The sequence below is a fragment of the Chenopodium quinoa genome, unplaced genomic scaffold, assembly GCF_001683475.1.
Source record: "Chenopodium quinoa cultivar QQ74 unplaced genomic scaffold, ASM168347v1, whole genome shotgun sequence".
NCBI classification, from domain to species: domain Eukaryota; kingdom Viridiplantae; phylum Streptophyta; class Magnoliopsida; order Caryophyllales; family Amaranthaceae; genus Chenopodium; species Chenopodium quinoa.
The window spans coordinates 987,044-1,008,368 of NW_018742864.1; the positions used below are offsets into that span (position 1 = coordinate 987,044).

The following is a 21,325-nucleotide window of genomic DNA, read 5'->3' on the forward strand; positions in this document are numbered from 1 at the left end:
AAATTGGCTTGGCACGGCCGTGCTAATGCCTGGCACGGCCGTGCTGAATCTGGCACGGCCGTGCTAATGCCTGGCACGGCCGTGCTGAATCTGGCACGGCCGTGCAGCATAGGCAGGAAGGTTGCAGGCACTTTGGTCTTCTTAAAACAGTCACAACTTCTTTTCCAGAGCTCCGTTTGAGGCGTGCAATATATCGTTGGAAAGCTCTTCAAGTCTACTTTCAATGCAATTGGAATCACTCCATTATCATTTGTATACCGAAAGTTGTGAGCAAAATAGTGAACAGGTGTCATATTTGTGAACTGTTCTGCCTTGCCTGCTACTTAACTTGCCTTTCAAGGCCTTGAGAACCGCAGCAAAGCCTTAACTTGGTGGACTAGGATCGATCATAGCCTGATTACGCACCAATGGTTCGGGACTCGACATAACTTGGTCAACTATACCTGTTATCACACCAAAAACAGACGAAACCCGTGAAGCACGTAATATGAAGGAAACGAGTGTAACAAGGCAATAAAAGACCAAAACGGGCCTAAATACATCCAAAATCACCCATTTATATGCCTTAAAGCGCGCCCTAATGTGCGCTTGTCAAGATGGAATAAGATCCATCATTAGGGTGCAAATAGAGCACACTATTAGTATCAGTTGCCATCAAGATGGATTTTTTGAGAAAGAAAGAGAGATTTTAGCAACAAATTTCTGAAGGAAAGATCTGTTTCAAGGTTTCAATAAAATCCCGATTTTGCACAACCTGGCTCTGATACCATAAAGAGTGAAATACCAGGTGCAAGGGGATTGTAAACAGAGAAGAAAGAGTAGAGAGAAGAGGGAGAGTCTGTGATAATATTCAGATCAAAAACAGATTACAATTCCTTAGAGAAAAAGTAAGAAAACTAGCTGGGAATATAAACACTACATGACAAAGTCACCTAACCAATCAACACTAATCATTGGTCACTGAATACAAGGAACCTGCGAGTAAGCTACAGCACGACAGGTGGTATACCAACATTGGAGCAGCAGCTGTTATAGCTGTCATACAACAGCCAATACTTAACCATGATTAGGAAGATGGTTAGAACAAAGGTTATACCCTTATTATACACATTTAATCTCAGCATCCGACCCGGATCCGATTGAAGACTTTTGCTTATCCACCGGAGGATCCAAACCCAGTGATACAAGCTGTATGAACAGCAATGCAACAGTGGAAGATTTTATTTTCACAGGCATAAAATTGCCAGGAAACTTCACAAACACAGGTTTCACTTCAAAACCTGTTAATGCCAATGTATTCCCTGGGCTAAACACCTTAGGACTTTCATTGGTGCGAGCTGACTTTGGCGTGGGTGGTGTTAATGTTCCACATTACCACCCAAGAGCTACAGAAATCGCGTATGTTTTGGAGGGAAAAATTTATTAAGGATTTGTTGACACTCAGGGAAAAATATTTGCCAAAGTAATTGAAAAAGGCGAGGTTATGGTGTTTCCTAGGGGTATGTTGCATTTCCAAATGAATGTTGGGGAGTCCCCTGCAGCTATTTTAGGGAGTTTCGACAGCCAGAATCCCGGCTTAATGAAAATACCATCAACCATTTTTGGGTCTGACATCAATGAAGAGCTTCTAGAGAAGGCTTTTGGGTTGAGCTCAAAAGATCTTCGAAAATTGAAAAAGAAGTTCAGCTCATCCTAAGTTTTTGATTAAGTTCTGTTATCTTTACTGTACTAATCTTACATATTAGTGTATTTATTTACTGATGTGTTCATGATGATGTGCTGCTACATGCTGTTTTCATAGAAACTATCAGAATTCATATTTTCATGAAAGACACCATAATTATAATTTTATAGTAATTGTCATTCTTCTAAATGATTTAAAAACCCATTCAAATTAAAGACTAGGACTGTGATCAAAACACTATTGGATAAATAATTGCGGAGGTAATTAGAGAAATATCGATTCACTTGGCTTACAATATTGGATAAATAATTGCCTTAGATTAGAGAATTGCACTTAGCATTTCATTCCAAGCATCAGGAACCCCAGGAAGGCACCAGTGACTGCAGTCAGAGTTGTGTTCTTTCAGATTTTGGTTTATTTCTTGTGCCAAATCCCTGCTGTACACCGAGGGGTGTCCGTCTCTTCGAAGGCCAGATATGTTGGTAATATCTTGCAGATACACCGGAAATCTCATCTTTCTTAGAACTTCTTTGAGGATCATTGTAGGTCCAGCAATATGAGGGTGACTGAAATATAGTAGAGGCTCCTTTTGTTTGTAGCATTTCCAGCCATTTTCCCTGCCATAATAAATTTAATCTTAAAGATGAATCGACTTAATTAGATTGAAAAGGAAGAAAACAGAGTTTAATGCTTTGTTGTGCGAGTAGGGAAATATGTAGATGCCAACTAGCTTAGCTGGTTAATTATCGAGGGGGAAGGGATCAAACCTCGACTCTGCCACAAACCTTTGTGGTTGAAGATGATCTTGGTAATTAAATAAGCATTTAGTTGGTGGATATACCTGTTGTGTCTAGGTGACATGCTGCGAAAAATGACCCGAGTTTTGTGAGGATCTAAATTTAAATCAACCCATTTAGCCCATGTTGTGAGTCCTTTCTCATAGGCAACCATTGGATTCAAATTGCTTATAATTCTGTTTCCTTCCATGAAATAATCCCACCTACAAACAGTTTCAAATTAGAGTATGATCTAAGCAAAAAAAAACAATCATGCAGAACTGAACAAAAGCAAACAAAGCGGAATGTCCTACGCTCTAGACTTGATTGAGTGTGTCCACCAGTGTGCTGAATCGAACACAAGCACATCGACTCCTCTCCAATACTTTGCATTCTCTTCAATCATATCAAGATGCAAAACTCGCTTATGCTGAGGACTTCTTTTTAGTTCTACTAGTAGAGGTGCCCAAGAAAACTCAATCGACATCTCAAAGTCCTGAAATTAATCATTCAATTCAAATAATGAACCAAACAATGTAGCTTGAAACGCGAGTTATCTAGACATGGAGCATTTACCAGGGCATGGAAGGCCATTGTAGGACCATTGTATGTCACCCGTTTTCGGCCAGTTGGAATGACTCCTTGGACAAGGCAAACAAGAGACTCCCATTGGTTTCTCATTATTGAATCCCCAACTAACATTAATCTTTTTCTCCTCATCTTTCCCAGGAAATGAAGTGCATCAAATCTTGAATGATCAAGTAAGAAGTGGCATCATAATTTTACAGCAAGAAATTGTATCATTGTACTAAAAAAACTTATAAATTATGACTAGTTGACACTAGCATTACACTGCTTTACCACATAAATTTGGGTACAAACTCTAATATAGAATCAACCTTTTGGCCTTTTGGGTTGAACTAATGTTATTTTTCCTAGAAGATTTTCACATTATTTTACTTACCTGGGAAATTTTGTCAAATTACTGTACAGTGTTACAGTGTATGCTTCATCAAACATGGAGCTATTTTAAGGGAATAAACAAATAGAAAAACAAGCAAAATAGCAAACAGAATATGTTGTTACCTAGGAATAGAACACTTAAAAGGTTGCCATCTCCATTTTTGATAATCCGAATCCGGGCGTCCATTCTTAAGGCAAGTTACAGCAGTGCTGAGATACGGGCAGCTTGAATCATAGAGAGGGTACGATTCATCAAACACCCATTTCCCCAATGTGAAGTCACACGATGACTTGGCTCCTGCCGCAGCTCGGTTTCGGGTTTGGGCCATGTTAAGCTCGCTAGCACTATCATCCTCATTAAGCCATGCCTCTTCTTGAACATCATCATAATGATCTAAAAATGACGTTGCATGAAAAATGCTAAGGGAAATTATGATCATAAAACATAACAAATATTTTGGTGTTCCCTTCATTCTCATTTTAATTATGTTTTTTTGTGTGGATTAGTGAACTAGCTTTGTGCTTGTTTTTATGCAAGTATAAAAGTAATAAAACACATTGTTAAGAAGAGATCATGATATTAATTAAGGTTGTCTTTTATTTTATTTTTTATTTTTTGTAAATTTTTTAACTTTTTTGGGGTGTAGAAGCCTAGAAGGTAGTCTCTTGTCTCGCCTTTCATTGCGGTGGAATTGGATTGCAAATTTATTGCAACTTGTGTTCTTCATTACATATTATGGTCACTTTATTTGGTGGGAGAGGTAGTGGTAGAGCTGTCAAAAGCTGATCTGACCCGAAATATTAACCCTAACCCGACTCTAACCCTAACCCGTCTGAATCCAAAAAAATGGTGACCCAAACCCGACCTGAAACCAACCCTAGACCCGAGTTGACCCAAGTACTTGAGACCCGAACCCGACCATAACCCGACCTAGAGAGGACCCGACCCGAATGTGACCCGTAAATTATTGACCTGAATCAAACCCGACTCGAACCCGAGAATGACCCAAATCCGATTTAACCCGTCAAAACCTGAATTCAACCAGACCCGAGGTCAACCCGACCTGTTCCTAACCCGACTCGAATTTAAACCCTACCTGTTACAAACCCGACCCGAAATCAACCCGACTTGTTATTGATCCGACCCAAATTCAACCCGACTTGTTATTGCCCTGACCCGAATTTAAACTCGACCTATTACTAACCCGAATTTAAACGTATTTGAGGCTATATGAGGTGAGTGAGGTGAATCGGTGATAGTGATTTTGTCTAATTAAATCAGCCAAATTGTTTTTTTTTTTTTCTAAATTTAAATTATCTTCAAATTAAACTTCCATATAACTACTTATAATCCTTTTATTGATAATTTTTTTTAAAATTTTAGTACTCACTTGTTTATTTTAATATTTTTTAAAATGTTTTAAATTATACAATTTGATTTGGAGCTTTAAAAAAAAAAATTTAAACATTTTATTGACTTGAACCGAACCCAACTCGAACATGAGAATGACCCGACTTAATTATAACCCGCAAATTATTGACTTGAACCGAACCCGACTCGAACCCGATAATGACCCGACCTAATTATAATTCGCAAATAATTGACTTGAATCGAACCCGACTCGAACCCGAATAGGACCCTAACTTGTTTAAACCCGTAAAAACCCGACCTGTTTTTCACCCGACCCGAATGTAACCCGACCTTTTATTGACCCGACCTAAACCTGACCCAAACCCGATAAGATGTATAACCCAACGTGACCCTACTCAAGCATGACCCAACCCGAATCCGACCCACATAAGTCCCGACATTCACTCGTACTGACCCGATCCGAGATGACCTGACCCACACTAACCCGACTCAAATCCGACCCATTTACCCGAATTTACAGCTCTAGGTAGTGGTAGGATTATGGTAATCGCTTAGAAAAATATTAGGGTGATGTTAATTATCCTCATTTCAAGGATAGTTAGTCTAATCAATAGTGTGGAAAGAAAAAGTAATAATATGATGATGATGATAGTTGTCTAGTGACTCAAATGCTTATACGTAGTATATATATTTGAAATAACTCAAATGCTTCTAAACATATGGTAAATTCCGTTCAAAATAAAAAAAAAAAAAAAAAAAAAAATTAATATGCATGATAAAATAATAATAATAAAGATCTCCATTCACATATAAATGTATATATTTTGATGTTATACAATTGTTGAATATAAAATAAGTTATAAAATAAGTTAATTACTTATTCTTTCTAATATAACGCGACCATAGAATATAGTTGAGAACATAATGTGTTGAAATTAAACTTTATAAAATATATATTATCTATGTTTCTCATTAGTTGCAACAAATGAGCAATATAAGACATAAAGAATTGATTGTAGTTCAAAAAAAAAAAAAAAACTTTGATGATTAATCTTGTGGCCCATTGTGTTACATTTTCCTTTAGATACATCAAATTATTATAGTTTGGTTTGATAAAATAAAGTTGCATGGTTAACAAGAGGTTGGTCCTTGTGGTTATGAGTATTCAATAACAGGGCAATATTATACACATAATAATTTAACATGTTGTATACCACTCCAAGAATTTAAAGTCTATTAATATTGGCAGAACTTGATTTGATTTAATACAAGTCCGAGCTACCTATCTTTAAAAAAATAATAAATAAAAATAAAAAGTTAGCTAGGTGGCATTTAAGTTTAACATGAGATTATGAGATTGAAACAAACCGAAATTTGTTTCCCGCAACTGAAGGATTGAGTGGGACTGTGGGACAATGCTGAATTTGTAAATTTACAATGTCAAAAAGCAAATGAGTCAAAATGATAACAGGCATGTTATTGCTGCTTCAAGGCTGTATCTAGTCCTCACCTTTAGGCCCCTTATGGATATAATTGCCTTCACAAATTTACTACAATTCACATAAACTCTCTACACAAACGGCTTTTAGGACAAAGCAATATTTTCAACCTGTGGACGTCATATAACATAATTAGCTAAAGTCTTAAGGGTAATATCATAAATTTAAAATCAAATCTTGTCTAAATCATTTTCCTTTCCACATCATTAAACTAAATAGCGTTTTCAATCTGTTTCATCTGCATTCATACTTAATAACCATCATGTATCTTTCTGTGTGCGTAACAACACAAAAATATAGCTTCAGGGTAGTGCACATTCATAATATTAAGCAAATCATTTTTCAATTTGCTTCTACTTATACTCCCATTATACTCGTAAGAAACTTAAAGGGGGTTGTTTCCTTTGGTGACTCAACACCCTGATGATGCAGGAAACTTCAGACATTCTCTTAAAGGAAGAATACTGCAAATGTTTGGTCAATGCTTCACACAAAACCTCATTGCTTTGTACATCACTTACGCAATTTGGTTTAATTCACAAAACCACATCGCTTTGTACAGTGACAGAGTTCAGGAAAGCTACAATGAAGCTGAGATATGCTGCAGGCCTGCAGCAGTGGTGAAGCACGTCGTCGCTTGATTTTTTGTTGAATATACAAGCAACTCCTTCAGAGCAACTACTGTTGCTGCTCTAAGAACAAACGAATTAACTTTTGAGTCCTTCAGAGCATGTAGCCTTCTTCAAGACAGATTTTAAAAAAAAAGTGATGAACTTATATGATGTCTGATTTACATTTGAGCCCCTAACTTCAACCACAGGAACCTACAAACATTAAAAAAAAGAACGTTTTCTCTTGACAAACACATACAAAGAAACATACAAATTAACATGAGAATTTGGATTAGGATCTCTCTCAAAATATTCCATAATCTTTACCCCTGGGAAATTAAATCATCTCCTTACATAACAAGCAACAAAACTTGGGTATTAACAACAAAAGATATTCCTCCATAACATTACTGCAAAGCATTGGAACTTGACCTTAGATTCAAAGTTAGGAGTGACAGGGTCACTCTTTCCCTCAAACAGACCGTATCCAACAACATTCACCTGGGCTAGAGATCGAAGCAACTAACGCAGCTAAAAATAAAACATTACAAATAAGATAACCCTGTCATCCTAAATATTGTATGCTTAATCTTAAATGATTCTTGTATTTTTTAAAAAAGTAGTATAAATATTCAAATGTACAATTGATAGCAAACAGAAAGTTTTTTTCGGAAGGCATTTTTAATTTTTTTTTTTTGGATAAAATTGCTACACTATAAGAATTACATCAAGCAGGTGCAATAGAAACTCGATCAACCTCAACAATATACTCAAGGGCAGCACAGGGAGGAATAGAGACATCGGAACCAAAATCAGCACCATTGTCACAATAACCCAGTTTAGGAGGGACAATGACTCTTCTTTTACCTCCGCCCTTCATTGTCTTTAACACATACTCTATCCCTTCACACATTCCTCTAGTGTATGGCCTTGACCCCATTACAAGAGCAAGTGATCTGTTATTCTTACCAAATGTATCAACAAACACTTCACCACTATCTTTGACGCTACCTTTTAAGTCTATTACTACCAAGTCCCCTGTTCTTGGAGTAGCACCACCACCAATTCTCATGTTATAGTACCTAAATCAATGCGATGAACATGCAAATCAAGTAGATATTCTAGAACTAATACATTTAAATGTTTTAGAACTAATACATGCAAATTAAAAAGTACATGTACAGCAACAAGACAAGCAAAATATTCTAGAATTTATACATGCAAATCAAGTAGATATTCTAGAACTAATACATTTAAATATTTTAGAACTAATACATGCAAATTAAAAAGTACATGTACAGCAACAAGACAAGCAAAATATTCTAGAATTTATACATGCAAATCAAGTAGATCTTCTAGAACTAATGTACATGCCAATCAACAAATACATGCACTGCAAGAACACCTTACATTTTTACAGAAATAAATTAAAGAATTAATTAAATAAAAACTCAAGAACAGAAAACAAATGTGAGAATTGTCCTTGTATTTTTTAATTACTAAAAACAAAATATCTCCCTCAATAGTTTTATTTATTGTACTCACATCCTATTCATTTTATAAAAAAAATAAATAAATAAATAAATAAATGATTGTAATTTGTGATTTGTATTCAACAAAGAAAATATGTTGTATCATTTCAATGTGTATTTTTATATTATCAATTTTTATAAATATAATTTTCACTACTACACCATTAATGATATAAAATGGCATAGGCATGCATTGGAGATCAAGCAAAATGCACATAAGCACCAACAACAAGAAAAATAAAACGCAAAAATAGTACAATTTTTGTTAAAAGACCATCTCTAAATTGATAATTAAGGCCAAAGATTAGGTTTTAATATCAACCACGCCCCTCACATAAATGTCTGTTAGACTTGAAATATCAATGCAATTTGAGTTTTTCTATACCACAATGTTAAGAAGGGGTATATGACATTTGGAGCCACAACATATATGTTTTTCACCAATGCATGGTTCGTGCAGGCGAATGCACGATCCACATGGTGCATCTCTTCCAAAAAAAAATCGGAAAGAACATTGCTTAGAAATATAAAGAACATTTAGTTTAAGTGAAAAGAACATATTATAGAATTGTAAAGAACATTGTATAGAAATGTAAAGAACATTCAGTTAAAGTGCAAAGAACATGTTATAAAATTGTAATGAACATAATGTGCAATTAAATAATGTTCTTTATTTTCATGTTCTTTGATTGTCAGAATAATGTACTTTTATTTGTGACATATGTTAATTGTTTATTTTGAAATATTCTTTTAATTTTGTCTTTAGATTATGGTTGTTGAATAAAAATAATGTTCATTACAATATATTATCATTAGAGATGATAAAAAGTTCGGGTCGGGTTGGGTCTTAACATAATATCTCGTGTCAAACCGAAAAAATGTAGTGGGCTTTTCGGATTTTTTTTCGGGCCGAGTTTGGATTTTTTTTAACTAAAAATTCACTTTTAGGCTTGTCTAAACCCGCCCTATTTTCGGGCCGGGCCAAGTCGGGTCGGGCCAAAGTTGATCACCTCTAATTATCATGTTTTTAATTAATATTACGGATGTTCTTTAGATATATATATAAAGAACATGAAGTTGGATGTTTTTTTTTTACAAAATAGGTATATATTCTTTATAAAACAACTATATGTTCATTACAATACAGCTATATATGATGTTCTTTATGAAATAACTATATGTTCTTTATAAAACAAATGTATGTTATTTACTGAACAACGGAATATTCATTCCGCGTTTTTAAAGAGAAAACGGATGCACGGAGCATCGTGCATCCGCCTCCATAGAAAAAATTTCAGTTTTTGACTGTGTTGGTATTTTAACTATTTGTTAATGAATATACAAAAATTGCAAATATTGAAAATGTTCGTAAAAGTTAGAAGAATGAAGAACTTACATTAACTAAGCAATAATAAAGTAGAAAATATACCTTATGCCATTTGGTAATATAACCTCTTCTTCCTTCTCCAAATCCCTATATATGAGAAAGAAAAAGGTTAGATGTATTTATTATCATATACTTAATTAAACGTAGTGACATAATAAAGCATAAAATGTACATAGGTTAACTATTGGTAACACTCTACTTCATCGCACCATATATACCATTATTAATTCTAACTGCATCTTATGCCATACCCATATCCATACGGCCATACCCTATTATTCACCCAAGTCCTCTTAACTTTTTTTTTTGACAGCCAGGAAAAGGGAATTACCCCCTACAAACATAAGTAATAGAAATACAATGAAAAACAAGCATAAGCTCATTGATCTCCTTTGTAAACATTCTGCAACCTTGCCAGCCTGTGTTGATCCCTTGAATCCAGCTGAGCGTTCTTGTGTCCTCTTAACTTTAGGACAAGTATTTGCTAGCTAGTTTTTTTTTTTTTTTTTTTTTTTTTTTTTTTTGGGGGTGGGGGGGGGGGGAATTTGCTAGCTAATTGATTCATATGCTACAAGCCTATTCTCAAAGGATAAAAAAAACATAATAAAAAAAATAGGAGATGAATAAAATTAAAGTCCCAAGCCCTATAACACTTTATTCCACTATTCATATACACCGGTTTGAGTTCTGTTGGTGATTCATGAACTCCCTCCTTTTTAAAATACTTTCTTCACTTTCCACTTCAGGTCCTTTTTAAATACTTGCTTCATTACCTTACTTAGAAAGTTTGTACAATATTTAATTTATTTTTTAAAATTAGTGGACCTAATATAAATCATATTCTATTAATTTCATATTCACTCTCCTCCAACTCTCTCAACTAATATTTTTTTATTTATTTTTTTATTTTTTTTTTACAATTTTCTATTCTTCAACCTATCCCACTACTTCCTTATTTTATTACTTTATTCAATTTCTCCTAAAACTCCGCACATGGAGAAATAGAGCAAGTATTTATAAAAGGATGAAAATAATTTTCAATAACCATTATAGATTTATAATTAGTTTTTTTATAAACAAAAAAAAATTATGACAATGTTGATCAAAATAAAGGATTATGAAAAATATATTAGATATAAAATAATTAAAATTATATTAAGAATTTTATTTATAACTATATACATTTGTGTTAAAGATATGCCAATTTTTTTTTTCACTTTCAGTAATTATATTTATATTTAAAAGATTAGATAATTATTTTATATAAGATTCCTTTTTTTTTATTTCTTTAATAGAATATTATTCCCAAAAAAAAAAAAAAAAAACTAGGACAAACAAGAAATGACATGTGTTATTGCTTTTAGTATATAGTTATTGATGAAACATAATCACGATAGTACTTGTGAGAATTGTTAACACATACTTGTCCAACATTAACATCTTAGAAGTTATACTTAGATCATGTTTTTTCACTTTATTTTTGCTAAAGTGAAATTATGTAAGACTAAACTTATTTTTAATGCACTAAAATTATTTTACTACATTTTCTATTATATTTGTTCTTTTAAATTACTTATATTTACTATATTTGTTCTTTTAAATTACTTATATTTACGGATCAAAATTTATTTTTATTTCAAATAAAATTATTTTTATACACAATCATTCTAGTTAAATTTATGCATTTATGCTAAAGATAGCCATCACGACTTATCATGTACTCATACTCTCATAGCTAATGTGTCATGCCAATTTGTTGTTGGTGTACATGTGATTGAGACTACACTTGGTAGGGAGGACCCATGTTCGATCCCACGCAACAATAATTGGGAGGGAACTAGAACTTAACCATACAGAATTGATCCCGAATCCGGATTAGTTCAAAGGGTGAATTGGGTGAAACAAAAAAAAAAGAAAAAAAAAAAAAAAAAAAAAAAAAGCTAATGTGACGTATAATCGATTAAAAATTTAATTCGTAAATGATAAACATGATTCAAAATTCAATTCGTAAATGCTAAGCACGAAGTAGTGATATAAAGGAGATACCTACACTATTTTTGCATAGTTTTTGGCTTTGAATACTTTACTCATTAATTCACCAAGCATCAATATCAAATAAAAATACTCCCTATTATCTGATCAAATGCACGTATGCCTATTAATTCTAGTCAATTCGTCAGATTCGGGTAAGATTTTGGGTCATTATAAAATATAATTAGTGGGTCAAATCAGGTTGATTTTGGGTCGGGACAAATCAGGTTCTTGCTTTCTCTCAAATAACTCAGAGTTTGGAATGGGGTCGGGTTAGGAGTTGACCGGTCTTTTTTACTGAGCAAAAGAGGGAGCTCTTACATAGTTACAGAGTAGTTACAGACATGCCTCAAAGTATGAGCGAAATATGAGGATTAAATGCACGAATTAACAGGTCTAAATGCACACAATGTATACTTCAATTCAAATTCTTAAAGAACAAATAAAAAAAATTTAGATTGTTTTTAGGAATTTAATTAAGTGGTCATCAATCTCGCATTTTCACCAAGAAGTAGCTAATGTATCATAAAGATGAACTTGTAAGTGTAATTGAAAATAGCAAAAGAAAATGAAAATCATAACTTGCCTAGTGTTAGCTTGCTCCTGAGAAACTTCAAAACGAGTCTTAACTTGCTCAGAAATAACCCCAACAGCAAGAAAACCAACCCAAGCAAGACCTGCGCCGAGGCCGAAACGACGGGTCAAGGAAGAAGCTATCCAATCAGTTGAATCTGCAGTGGTTGAACCCTTAACATTATCATTCTTAATACTGGTATTATTATTAGTTTCTAATACTTTGGGTGTAATTGGCTTCTCTAAGGAACTTGAGCTTAGTTGAGGTGTTTGAGAAGGCGGAGTAGTTGGTGGTTGAGGTGGTGGTGTTTTTGAACATGGTGATAGTTGGTGTGTTCGTGAGAGGACCCCTCTTCACTACGACCTCCACTCTAACATGACAGTAAATGCTATCCTCTGAAAACAGGGACGCTTTCCTAGAATGATCCTTTGAAAGAAGAAAGGGATAGTGTAGGCGTCGTTTGAAGTGCGCCTACGTAAAGCATGTTGTGGATATGCTTGGAACTCATAGGAAGTGGGAATTGACATATACGATTAGGGACAAGGAAAGTAGGGAGCCGCCGACAAGTTCTTAAGGAACTTGTAAATCGTTCACAAATGATAAAAGGCAACCACAATTAAGGGAAAATGATAGGAAACAAGGATTGACCCATGAAGGTCACACCCCATTCATAATCCATGAGATTACTAACTGACGCGAGTGCATGAAACTTAGTGGAAGAAGTGGAAGACTTGCCACGTGTCGTGACACGAAGTTGGGCCAAGCTCCTTAGAGGTCACCTTTTGGAACTAACCATCATCACACTTGAAGATAATAAGAATTGAAGAGGTTCGGCCGAACCTAGGAAGTCCGACCGAACCATTTTGTAAGTTTCAAACCCGATTTTGTCAGTTTTACAGCAGTGGTCAAACTTCAAAGGTTCGATCGAACCAGGAGCAGGACAGTTCGACCGAAACATCCCTAGGTTTGGCCGAACCTACCCTTAAGTTCGACCAAACTTACCCTTAGTTCGGCCAAACCTTTTCCCGTTTTTATGTCACCTTGTGCAAACTATTTAAATTGTTTTAAGTCGTTTTTGCTTTTCAATTAATGTTTAACTTTGCTTGATTTTGTAATCAAAGAGATTTTCTCTCTCTGCCATAATCTTTGTGATTATCTTGATTTCTTTGTGATTGCTACCTTGTAATCTTTGTTTTTACACCTTAATCCTAGCTTTACTTGGTGTTGGCTTTGATTAAAACCCCCTATTTTCATTATCTTGTTGATTTTGAGATAGGTTTGCCTTATTTTTTTTGTTTGAACTTGTTTTTACTTGATTTTTCCTACCTTTTTCTTGGTTTTTGTTGGTTATTTCATATCATTTGGTATCAAGAGCCTAGGTTATTAGCCTAGAAAGATCCTGCCTTTTGAATTTCTCTTTACCCCTCTCAAAAGATCTTATCTTTCCCATAAAAATTTTAAATTTCTCTCAAAAATACAAAATTTCTATCTTGAGACATGGGAAATGAAAAATATTATGAAGATGATGAAAGTTACAATGACTATTCAAGATTTGATGCTCTAGAAAGGAAGTTTGATAGACTTCTTGAGGTTTTGGAGAATAGAAGAAGTCCTAGATGAAGGAGAGGCTCTAGTGAAGAAGATTGGGTTAGAAGTTTGGAGAATGTGTTTGAACATAAGGGTTATAATGACAAAAAACGTTTCAAATTGTCCATCCTTAAACACAAAAAACATGCTTCTTTGTGGTATGAGAACTTAAAGAATCGTAGGAGGAAAGATGGAAAATCAAAAATTACTTCTTGGAAGAAATTAAAGAAACATATGAACAAGGCCTTTGTGCCTAAAGATTATTTGCAAGATGCTTATCTTAAATTTAACTCTCTTAAGCAATGAACTATGTCGGTAGAGAAGTATACTATGGAGTTTGAGAAACTTTCTATCAAGAGTGGAATTAAAGAAGCACCGGAGCATAAGATTGCTAGGTATATTAGTGGTCTAAAAAGAAAGCTTAGGCAAAAGGTTGATGTGCATGCCCATGGAAATTTTAATCAAGTGGTGCAAAAGGCTTTGAAGTTTGAGAAGTATGACAAGGTGAGTAGTGCTAGTGGGTATACTAAGCCTACCTTTAAGAGTTCTTTTGCTCCAAAGGGTGAGACAAGCAAGCCCATTGCTAAGGATGACAAAGGCAAGGCTCCCATGCACTCTTCTAAAAAAGATGATAACAACAAGATGAGCAATTGGAAGACTTGCTATAAGTGTAGAGGTTATGGACATTTTGCTAATGAGTGTTCAAATAGTAGAGATATGATGATTCGTGAAATAGATGATGATGAGTACGAAGATGAGAAGAGGGATTTTGGAGACTCTATATATGATGAAGAGGATGAGATTTTAGTTGAAGCTGATGAGGGTCAAATCCTTGTTGTGAGGAGGGCACTTCACTACATATCTACCCTTCGGAGGAAGAGCAAAGGGAAAACATCTTCCAAACTTGTTGCACCATCATGGATCGAGTTTGCAACCTTATCATTGATAGTGGATCTTGCACTAATGTGGCTTCAATAAAATTGGTGAGCAAGCCAATCTTGAAACTACCGATCATCCTACTCCCTCCAAGATTCAATGGCTTAACAATCACAATGAGGTGAAGGTAACGAAAAAACTATTCTTCCTTTCACAATTGGCAAGCTATATAAGGATGAGGTGCTTTGTGATGAATTGCCTATGGATGATTTTCATGCATTGCTTTATAGACCTTGGCAATTTGATAGATATGTAATGCATGATGGAAGAAAGAACACTTATTTATTCATGATGGTTGTACTCAACCCCTTGTCCCCCATCATCAAACATAAATTACCTTTGGGTATGGGAAACACAATCAAAGAGAACCTTCTCATTAGAAAAAATGAAATGGGAAAGGAGATAAATCAAGGACACCTTGTCTTTATTTGTCTTCTTAGGGAAACACAGTGTCTATCATGACATGATGGTTTCATTGCGGCCCGATAAGGTCATCGCTGCGTATGGACCCTGTTTTCTCGCGCCAAGCTCTTCCAACAACGAGCTAGAAATCTGCCTTCTTGTTTTGACCAATTCTAGTACCATTTCGCCGATTTTTCTTCCTGATTGAGTTTTTCCTTATTTTTTTTAAATCCATATGTTTTCTAAATATGGCTTTAGCCCTTGGGAATTCATGATCCATATATCTACCTAATAGAACGCTCCGTACAACGAAGGGTACATCCGAGTTTGTGAATTCACAAAACCATGGAAGCAAGTTTAACTTGCGGGGTCCCATCCATACGCGCCTAACCTTCCAAAGGTAAGGCTTCCGCGCGATGCATTCAAAGTCATAACCATGGATCCACTTTGACTACCATAATTCTTGAACTTAAGAGAAGTAGAGCCATGGTTAGGTTGCAAACTCAATGCACCATATTGTTACTACTTGACTACTTGTGCATCTCTCGCTTGTTTATAGCCTATATGTGATTGAACTCACCGTTTTTTTTAACTTGTGTGTGTAAATAAGTCCAAACAAACTGATTAATGCCTAAAAGACTTTGCTTAATTAATTATTTTGGATAAATAAATTCTAATTATAATTGACTTAGCGGGAATGTAGGATTACCCTTTTCAAACTGACCACCAAAAACAAGTTAAAACTGATGTTTTAGTATTGACGCGGAGGTTTTGACTTGTGACGCGAACCACCAACGTTTATCGCCACTGTAGACACCTAAAAATGTCTCCCCAAAACAAAACCCGATGATGAACAACATTTCACCACCATTGTTGGTCGGGTTGAGTATTTAATCTTGGAGTGCTTAAATCAATATTTTCATTTCATAAACCAACCTAATTCCTATCCCATTTCCACAAGCCATCACTTATTTTCTTCTTTTCGTGCCTTTAAACCCAAAATCATTCATTTCGTGTCCTTTAAAATCATTCATCTAGTGTCCTTTTTATAAAAACGTTTGTTCCAATTAATTTTGTTCCATAATCTTGGTCTGATGAGTTAATAGTTGTACGGGGCTTTAAAAGAGCTTTCCAACGATATATTATATGCCCAAATCCGAGTTATAACGAATAAGTTATTGCCAAAATACTAAACTGAGTCCAAACCAAACCTAAGCCCACCTTACCTACGACCCAATGATCATGTGGAGGGTCCAAATTATTTAATATCATTCATAAAATAATTAGGATTAATTGAAAGCTTCTATAGGTTTCTAAAAGATCTTCATTATCTTTAAGAAAAGATAGGATTAAAAAGTTTGAAATTGAATTAAACTTTTCTATTTGAAAGTCCTAATTCTATTCGAATTAAAGGACGTTTAAAGATAGTTAGATATTATTTGGTGCCTCATATTTTTTATCAAAATCTTATATTATTGGATAGCCCTTGAAATTATCTTTCTAATGATGTATTATAATATCAATTTTTAGCTATAACGGAAAAGATATGAATTAAAAAAAAAAACTCTATCCAAAACTGACTCCGTCCCACTATTTAAGACATATCTTTTATTTTACAAATGATTTTTTTTCTGATTCTAATTGGATCAGAAAGTCAACTTCAACAGCTTTCCAAATACATGTTATTTATTGTATTCCAAGATACAAATCAAAAGACATGATAAAAATAAAAACCGTAAAAATTGTTATTTGTCGAGTTTTATCCCGAAGTTTTTCGAATTTTATCTTATTCCTTTGACCCTTCTTTTTTCATTATAAATACCCGAAGTTCTATACTTAAGCCAAGGCGTGAAAGGTATAATTAAATGACGGTTTGGACCAAATAAACTCTACTTTTAATTTAATTATTTGAATTTGATTTTGTTTATTGAAGTTACTAACAGTTTATTCATGATGTAGCAACTCAAGGAAACGCGGAAAGTGAGTAATTAATCACTTATTTACTCTTATTTTTATTCTTTATTTCTAGTATCATGATTATGTTTATAATTATTTGATTTGACTAAAGATACTATTGTTGAATTGCATCAAATATTAATGTTTATTCTATTATTATTTATTGATCACTACATTGCTTGTTTAAAGGAAATATGTAATTGAAATCACGCCGAATAAGATAATCAGGACAACCAATTTAGGCTCCTTTTTAATCTTATTATTTAATCAAAGTGATAATATATATTTTAGAATTATGTGTTGCATTAATATTCAACCAATTTAGCTTAATAATAAGTTGGAACACATTGAATCTTTGTTTACATGCCTTTGAGAACGGATGAATCACTTTTTACTATAGAATCGAGTAGAGGCCAATACGGGCGAATTTAACTCCATGAATCACTTCTTACCATCATCCCTGATCCTCCTTTTGTGGTTCTGAACCATATGGATTTAGTAATCTCATGGATTATGAACTGGGTGTAACCTTCACGTGTCAATCGTTGTTGCCTTCGTTGTCCCTTTATCGTGGTTGCCTTTTATGATCCGTGAACGGTTTAGAAGTTCCTTAAATACTTGTTGGCGGCTCCCTACTTTCCTTGTCCCTAATCGTATACGTCAATTCCCACTTCCTATGAGTGCCAAGCATATTCAGAACATGCTTTAATGTAGGGGAAATTCAAACGACGCCTACAATTTGGTGACTCCACTAGGGAGGATTCTTGGTTATTTATCGATTTGAGTGATCAGTATTTAATTGAGATGAGTGCATGAGACTTGAAAGATTCTTGAATTTTATTCTTGCGATTTAATTGGCATTGTCACATATGCATATGCATTTTAGATTACCTGTTTTGCCTCAATAGTACGTGTTCTACGTATGTGGCTAGCCCGGGGGATTTAAGCTCTATCAACCCAAAAAAGCTCATGGCAATCAGGGTTCATCCGAGTTTCTAAATCTACCCAAACAATAGAGTCGAGTTCGATTTCATCACGAACTCGGGAAGCTTCCCGTTGGCATACACCCTCAAGGGAGTCTGCCTTGCTAACCATGGTACCCTTTGAAATCCTTTTAAGCTTGACCATAGTCGAACATAGAACTTGACTTTAGATTGCGAACTTCATTGCATCATTCGTGACAATGTGCTTAAGTGTGAATTTTTTACTTTTTATTTATTTATTTTTTTCTCTTATCGAACCCATTTTTTTTTATTAGAGTCGAGCCATAGTTTTTATTTATTTTTTATTTTTTAGTCACCCAGATTTTTATTCACGTATACTGCACAAGAATCAAATTGTTTTGGTCATATCAAGAGTTCTAAAAAGAGTTACGTGTTGTCCACCTATGGATCTATATCTCTGAGTTTTATCTTCCATTTGGAGTTTCTTTCGTCCCAATCAGAGTAACAAATCAAAAGTTATAACCGATATACTACAGCATATCCAGTGTAGGTGTCTTTTTAGTGTCAATTTATTTATTTATTAATTTTTTTACATCTTTTCATGTTAATCTAGTCTTAGCCAATTCCTTTAATCGGTGTCACTCGTATAACATAGGATTATAGATTTTTGTTTTTATTTAGTTTTTTTTATACTCATGAGTCCTAACTCTTCTAGAATTCTAAACCTCTTCCTAGCTTCTTCTGATCGATTTTTCTGCTAACCTTAACATGTGTTCTTTGTCTTTGATTGTGGTTGATCTGATCTTATTTATGAATAACTGTAGGGAATATTTCAAGTGTTAATCCCCTAGCTTGAACCCCACTGTGATCGTACACTAAAGTACGGTGGCGTCCAAAGGGAAAGAAGATAGAACAAAAGAGTCGCCAACAAGCCTTTTAGGAACTTGTAAACCGTTCACGAGGTGAAGGTTACACCCCTTAACGATCCAAGAGATCGTCAAATCCATAAGGTCTTGAACCAAATAGGGTTCGAGGATGAAGGTACAAATCCAACCTAAAAGAGATTGAACCTGCCCTAGTAATAGGCCTCTACTTTATTCTGATCGTTCATGTGCGCTTTCTGATTAACATGCAATCAATAGGATTAACCCTAAACCTGTCTATCTATGTTGGTTGAATTTAATGCACAAATAAATCTATTATTGGCGATCACTTGAATTATAATCAAATTAACCCTAACAAGATTATTAGTATCTTATTAAGCGTGATTACAAGTACCAAATTCTCTTTAAACATGCATAAAAGGTGTGATCAAGCAATAACAATAAATATCAAGCAACATCAAAATAATCCAAATAATAACAATAATTATAACAATAATAAAATCATTATCATAATAATAATCATGTTAAAGCATAATAAAAATAGCAAGATCCTAGGCATGATACTAACGAGATTAATAACAAACCCTAGCATGTCACTAAACAATAAAAATCAAAGCTTTAACCCTAACATGATACTAACAACCATTTTATTAGGAAGAAAATAAAAGGCATCATAACAATCATACTTAGTATTAAAGTTACCCTAGACATGATATTAGGAATCAAAATAACAATCTAAGCATGATATCTATATCATAACATCAATAAAAACCATTAAAGTAATTACTTTGATGCCTCGTACCTCTTTCTAACAACAAAATACACACGTTAGTAACTTCAAGGAAAATAATAAGCAAAACAATTAAATCAAATAATGGAAAGACAGATTTGGGACCAAACCCTAAGAAATTAAACCTTTCACGTCCAGGGCGAAGACAACTTCGAATATGGCTAGGTGTATCTAGATCTAATGAATGCGGAATTTTGTATTTTTGAGAAGGCTAGTTTTGATGAGAGTTGGTGGATTGTAGATGAAAATTGGTGATTGATGAGAATTGATGAATGAAAACGGAGTTTATAGCACGCTATTTATAAAGAAAATCAGCCAAAAAGATAAAATATCAAAACAGAGTTATGGCGCACATAAAACAATGTTGGCGCCTACGTTGGCTATTGGCGCCAGACGCCAACATTAGCGCCAGGCGCCAATGCTAGCATTAGGTGCTACAGCTGGCATTTGGCGTTGATTAAGAAATTCACGCGTTTTCTTAAAATCAGATAGAAATTGCCGTACAGGAGGATAAAATCGTATCTTCCTCAAAAAACATTCTTCGATTTTAATTAAAACTCTAAAAAGTCAGAAAAAGTCAATTTATCAATTCTAATTGAATTAGAAATGAAAAGAACCTTCTAGAAGAATCTAGAAGACTAAAACCATTCCTAATTGCATTAGGAATGATAAATCATATTAGGCCCTCCCCTAGATCATTGGGCCGCATATAAGGCTCAAACTGGGCCCAGTTCAGTAATTCGGCCATATCTTCCTCAATATTCATCGGAATTGGGCTTATAATATATCGTTGGAAAGCTCTTGTCAAGCCCATCAAACTACACTACTATTGGACCCATATCATGGACCAACCAAACTGGATTTGGCTGTTTTCTTAAAATAAGTTTTCAAAAACAGAGAGAAGAGAAAAGAAATTAAACTATCCGCAACAGTAAACTTTCCACACTTTCACTTCATTCGATTATGATTTGACATGAAAGGTACTCATCACCGGGTATGGTTTTGGGGAGACACAAATGGTTGTCTACACTAACGATTGTCAACGGACTGTTCTCACCTAGTAAATAGCATAAACATTAAAATTGGACAAATTTAATCAAGTTAGTTTGTCTTTTAGTCTTCCGTGATATTTGGTCATTGGGTCTTTTGTTTTTTACAACGTCCTCATGTCTCCAAGTAACGCAATATATTGTATATGATTGTATACTAGGACCATGCATGCATCATTTTCCGTCATAATAGGAATGAGTGGAGAATTTCCCAATAGTTTTAAAAAATGTTTCATACACTCTTCCTTTCCAATCTGAGTATTAAGTGAATGCATTAAGTGAGTTCATTCTTACATAGTACTTGAGTCTAAAATCAGTAGGCAATAGTTGGAAGAATAAGGGGAACGT

At 34.4% G+C, this 21,325-nt stretch overlaps 2 protein-coding genes and 1 pseudogene across 2 annotated transcripts; 1 reads left to right on the forward strand and 2 right to left on the reverse strand.

Annotated features, from left to right (window-relative positions):
• Nucleotides 1–546: 546 nt before the first annotated feature.
• LOC110726177 lies at nt 547–1,761 on the forward strand (annotated as a pseudogene).
• Nucleotides 1,762–1,908: 147 nt separating this feature from the next.
• Nucleotides 1,909–4,098, reverse strand: LOC110726175 (protein trichome birefringence-like 36). Its single transcript, XM_021905631.1, has 5 exons — nt 3,547–4,098; nt 3,037–3,208; nt 2,775–2,956; nt 2,526–2,684; nt 1,909–2,301 (listed from the first exon to the last, which is right to left on the reverse strand). The coding sequence occupies exons 1-5, from the start codon at nt 3,900–3,902 to the stop codon at nt 2,004–2,006; spliced, it is 1,167 nt and encodes a 388-aa protein (XP_021761323.1). The 5' UTR covers nt 3,903–4,098; the 3' UTR covers nt 1,909–2,003.
• A 3,107-nt stretch (nt 4,099–7,205) lies between these two features.
• Nucleotides 7,206–13,097, reverse strand: LOC110726201 (peptidyl-prolyl cis-trans isomerase FKBP17-2, chloroplastic-like). The gene is made up of 4 exons (XM_021905669.1): nt 13,093–13,097; nt 12,442–12,780; nt 9,867–9,911; nt 7,206–7,987 (listed from the first exon to the last, which is right to left on the reverse strand). Exons 1-4 carry the CDS (start codon nt 13,095–13,097, stop codon nt 7,633–7,635), a joined length of 744 nt encoding a protein of 247 aa, XP_021761361.1. The 3' UTR covers nt 7,206–7,632.
• Between the last annotated feature and the right edge of the window lie 8,228 nt (nt 13,098–21,325).